Source organism: Limulus polyphemus, unplaced genomic scaffold (assembly GCF_000517525.1).
Source record: "Limulus polyphemus unplaced genomic scaffold, Limulus_polyphemus-2.1.2 Scaffold5876, whole genome shotgun sequence".
Classification (NCBI taxonomy): Eukaryota; Metazoa; Arthropoda; class Merostomata; order Xiphosura; family Limulidae; genus Limulus; species Limulus polyphemus.
This window is the reverse complement of record NW_013671486.1, coordinates 8,699-13,855: the sequence shown is the minus strand read 5'-3', so window position 1 is coordinate 13,855 and position 5,157 is coordinate 8,699. Positions and strand designations below refer to the sequence as shown.

Below are 5,157 nucleotides of genomic sequence, written 5' to 3'. Positions count from 1 at the left end.
ATATATATATATATATTCACTTGTTAAAAACTACCATGAGAAAATTTAATTAAAAAACCTATAGAACCTATAGATATATAAATATACATGCCAATTTTGGAAACACAATTTCTTTATGTATATGTAATTTAAATCATTATTATAATGATTAACTTACAAATGTTTTCAACTTTTAACTTGCTACTCTACAGACTATAACAACATCTAGTGTGAAATGACAAGAACAAAGGTTTAAATCATTATTATAATGATTAACTTACAAATGTTTTCAACTTTTAACTTGCTACTCTACAGACTATAACAACATCTAGTGTGAAATGACAAGAACAAAGGTTTAAATCATTATTATAATGATTGACTTACAAATGTTTTCAACTGTTAACTTGCTACTCTACAGACTATAACAACATCTAGTGTGAAATGACAAGACTATTACATACACGACAGGAAATGTGAGAAAAATACAATAACTAAGACATACCCATCTTCTTGAACCGTGCCCACATTGTTAGCAATGGATGGAAATATCACCCAAATTTCTTTCTTCCTAAAATGTTGTTGGTGTATATATTTAATTTTACAATGCACTACACCTTCTGTTTGGAAACACCGCACCAGTCGATATCAATCTTCAGTATATTTAAATGTCGGCCATTAAGGCCCCAAATCTCCCCAGATGTGTAGCAGGCTTAATCTGGATACATACTGCAAATATATCAATAAAATAAGAGCAATTCTAATATAAAAACAATTTCAAAGTGAGACTTTACTTGAGCCACTAAACATTTCAGGCTTCTATAACACACAAAATTAAACAAGATTGTTCATAATTCAAGCTGGCTAATATTTTTCAAGTCTGGTTAAATTTTAATATCCTAAAGCACTATAAGCAAGACAAATGGCCCGTAATTTGATAAGCAAATGTTGAGAAATTAGGTCACAATTAGATTAGCTAGCATAAACAGACATGTTGACAAACCCTTTTTTTTTGGTTCCAAAGATCACACAGTTAGAACTTTTCCTTGCGACCTTCTGAAGATTAGCTCCACGTGGAAAGTGATGAAATATTATATACATGAGAATACACGTGGCTGTTTTTGGTGACTTGTAACTAAGCTGCAGAAGAGCTTACATAAAGTAAGTACAGATAGTGTGAAAATGTCAAATGATCTCCAGCCCCAAACTACATCATATCAAACAGACAGACAGACATAAAAGGCAGGAGAAATCAACCAGATCAGTTAAAATGCACAAGATTGTTTTTATCCTGAATTCTTTAAATTAACAGCATGCAAGCTTTATAAGATGCTAAGCAGAAAAATAACAACAAATACGACAGTTTATACACATCAAAATCTTGTGCAAGATTTTTTTAATTTAGTCATCAAGCTGGCTTCTTCTTGGGAAATCTCAGCCAGTAGTAACATCATATTAGCATGCAATATTTTCTTCCAAAATTTAGAAAAAATTATATTACAGTAGTACTTGTAAATTTAGAAGAAAATTCTGTGCATAACTTAGGCTTAGAATATGTGTGAAGTTTTGTTATTAGAGACTCCTCGTCGTCCTTTTAAGTTATTTTTTAGATGTTTTATACGAGATATGTTTTTCAGCCTAGTTGTAAACAATTTTTCACTTTTCTTATTTTTGACAAAGAAGGGAATAACAAATTAGTCAAGTTTGCTGATGACAATGCCCTCTTGAGTATTTATAACTGTAATACGGATGTTGAGATATTAAAGAATAATTCTGATGAATTGTTAAGTTCGACAAATAGTTGGCATACGACCTTTATTGATATCAAATAATGATTATATACTTCAGTTTAATCATTAAATATAACAAGATTAAAGAAAAGAATCTTGACACAGTGATAGATAAGCCATTCAGAATATAAATGCAATGCTCTGTTGCTAAAGCTAATCAAATTTTAGGAACTATTTACTGGTTTATTTTGTTGCAAGTCTAAACCATTTGGAGTATTGTGTACAGTTTTAGTCTTTTTATGTAAAAAAATGGTAAACTTATTAGAATGGGTACAGAGGAAGGCTACATGTGATCTACAAATGAGAAATAATGATGCATGGTACCTTAGTTTGATAAAAATAAACAAAAAAACCTCTTATATGACAAAAACTGCAGTATAACATTTATTTATCGAGCTTGGCAATCAACTCAATTAACCAATGAACTGAAATTAGCATTAAATTAATCAAGATCACTCCATTAATGAAGTAATAAAAATTAATGTTTTTTCATTATTATTACCATTTAAAATTTTTCCAACTATCCAAGTCTCCTGTGACAGTAATCTATCAGTTCAATGTAATTAATTAATGAGACTGATGATGAACTGATTAACAAATTCCATTAATCACAAAGCTATTTATTTCCAGCTTTCATTTACAAAAATATAACTTCAATTAATTGGGTTTTTATTTAAGTTTTTCCCCTCTTTAATTTAATTTCCAAAGAACAACAAAGGGTCATTTAAGCGACTGGTTCTCAACATGGGCCACGCCATGTTTCTAAAGGGCCACACGTGAATGACAGAAAATTAGGGGCCCACAGTAAATTCTGAGTAGTCCACTGAAACTTCACTGTTAAATTAAATTAAATTAAATTTTTAAAATTGAATCAAAAGGTTCCCGTATCCCCCACAGCTCAGAAGTCAAGTTACCAGACGTGACTAGTACTTGAGTAACAATCAAAATGTCTGTCTGGTATCTGTGAATGTTCTCGACTGAATCTCAAGAGCAGCGAGTGATATAACAGCCCAAACTAGATTCGAACGTGATAAAAATTATTTCTGGATAAGTTGTGAAATAACTAATAAGTTTCCACAGCTCTGGGGGAAGGTAAAGTTGTATTTTATCGCTTTTCCCATATCTTATCTGGTTGAATCTGGTGACTTATTTGCTATCAAAATACATAACCGCCTTGATGTTGTGAAGAGAGATGATCTTCACTTATCACTGACCACAATGCAACCGGACATTCAAAAACTTTCAAGTGTTCATCAGGCCCAAGGATCACACTGAATAAAATGTCAATGATTAACAGAAAATTTGTTACTTGTATAAGTGAACATTATGCTTCAAACAAAATATTTAAAAACAGTACAATATTTTAATTCAATACTGTAAAAATAATATAATAAATCAACAGTGTGAAAATAAAAGTAACTTTTTTCCTAAGTAACAGCATCTACGAAGAGTGGGGCCACAGAGATAAATCAAACTCGAAAGGGAGCCACGAGCAAAAAAAAAGGTTGAGAAACACAGATTTAACTCATCCCATTTTCTACTTATCTACCACACAATAAATTATAATATAATCCACAATAAAACTCCCTTTCTTATATCCAATCTTGATCTTTAAAATTTACAAAATTTAAAAACAACAAGGAACCTGTTGGTCTATCTAGGCTGTCCCAGCCACCAGACTATGCTAAACTAAAAATTGCAACTCAATTGCTAGTTCTTATCATTAATTTTTATCAAGCCTTCCCTTAAAACTCCCTTAAATTAACTTCATCCACCAGATCTATAGGAAGCCCATTCCAAAATTTTCAAGAGAAAACTAATTACAAGACCTTAACATGTACCCATTTTAGGGCCTTAGTTTTCATTCCCTGTATCACTCTCGTAGTCTCCTCTAAACTCTTTTGAACAACTCAATATCCTTCCTAAACTTTAAACTAAAGGCTGAACTGAACACAAGACTCCAAATGAGGCTTAACCAGTTACCTATAAAATTAAATTATAACATCTTTAGACTTATATTCGATGTTTCTGTAGATACAACATAAAATCCTGGTTGCCCTGCCACCAACGCACTGCTTGAATAGTTTAAAACTACAACTTAAAAGCTTGATCAATCAGAACACCAACTACCAAGCTAAACTTTAAACCTTGAATTAATAATCAAGTTAATCCACAAATAACCAAAGTAATTTGTGTAAATTTAAGTATATTTATAAAAAAATGAAATACTTCATTTTACATGGGTATAATAAAAAGTTTTTACATTGTTACCTGTGCGAGAAGAAAGAAAATCAGAGCAAAACTCAAGTGGCAAATCACCTCACGTGGAGACTACTCGCTACCAACTTTCAAATCAAAATGATTTGGCCTAATTTTCTACAACCTAATGAGGCGACTGACACAAATCACAGAGAACATTTTTAGGTCGAGAGTAACATACTATTTAAGAAAAAGGTGCCTGTTGACCCATTGAAACTGTCTCACCTACTTAAAAACAAAACAAAAATTTAAACACAGCCCTAACTTTTAAGCATTTATCGCGCTCTCTGTTAAACGAAAAATACAATCTACTCCGTCCATTACACTGCTAGAAAATGGCTACCCGGAATTTTATAAATTTTCTATTTAAAGCAGATCGTTTTGTTTTTATGTGTTTGTTTATTTAGTTCGCTTTTAATATTCAAAATATAATGAGGAAATTTTACTTATAATTTTATCTTATACCCATGAGTTATCCCGAGATTTAACGAAGTGGTCTGGTTTTTTTGAAAACGTTATAGGGTCCTGATTGTTAAAATGTTTCCATTCAAATAATTGTTTTAAACCTCAAACTTTTGTCAGCCTGAGATTTTACTATTTCATTTTATATAAACACTTCATGAGCGTACAGGCCCACAGACATTATTTTATTATTATTCTCAAATGTTACTGGGCCTAGGTCCCCAATAAACCTTAACCCGACTCTGAAAGACACACTGATATTTTTGTATTAACTTTAGTAGAGTCTATAAATGTTGAATTTTTCTGATTTTTTTGTTCTACTTAAAATGGCATGAAATGGACTTTTCTGAGATCTTATGATTATACGCAGATCTATAAAATGGAAACTTCTACTCCTCGAATTGCTTATACCATCTTCATCTTATATCTCAAATGTGGAAAACAACAAAAATGGCCAGAATTGTTTCCTGCACGAGTCAACAAGGTCTCGTTTTCCAGTGTGAGCTTTATGAACCACTCAGTAAACAATCTGACAAAACATTATTAATGCCATAACTACAAAATTGGTTAACTTTCATTGGATCCCATGCAATTGGCTCTACTGAGAAAGTTGGGATTTCATTAGCTCATACGTAGAGGTGTACACAGGGGCGGATTGGGATGGCTAAGC

The 5,157-nt window shown here is 31.8% G+C and overlaps 1 protein-coding gene across 6 annotated transcripts in view; it reads right to left on the bottom strand.

The window, feature by feature from the left end:
* LOC106473092 (scavenger receptor class B member 1-like) overlaps positions 1-4,356 on the bottom strand; it is a 25,942-nt gene extending 21,586 nt beyond the window's left edge. For 4 of the 6 annotated variants that reach the window (XM_013933773.2, XM_022401590.1, XM_022401591.1 and 1 more), the window contains exons 1-2: positions 4,038-4,356; positions 482-705 (exon numbers count right to left, since the gene is read on the bottom strand). In XM_013933773.2, coding sequence (XP_013789227.2) covers positions 482-506 — 25 coding nt within the window. In that variant the 5' untranslated portion in view covers positions 507-705; positions 4,038-4,356. Of the gene's footprint in view, positions 1-481; positions 706-979; positions 1,041-4,029 lie in introns of those variants that run through there. The other 2 variants (XM_022401588.1, XM_022401589.1) reach the window with 2 other exon arrangements.
* Positions 4,357-5,157: the final 801 nt, after the last annotated feature.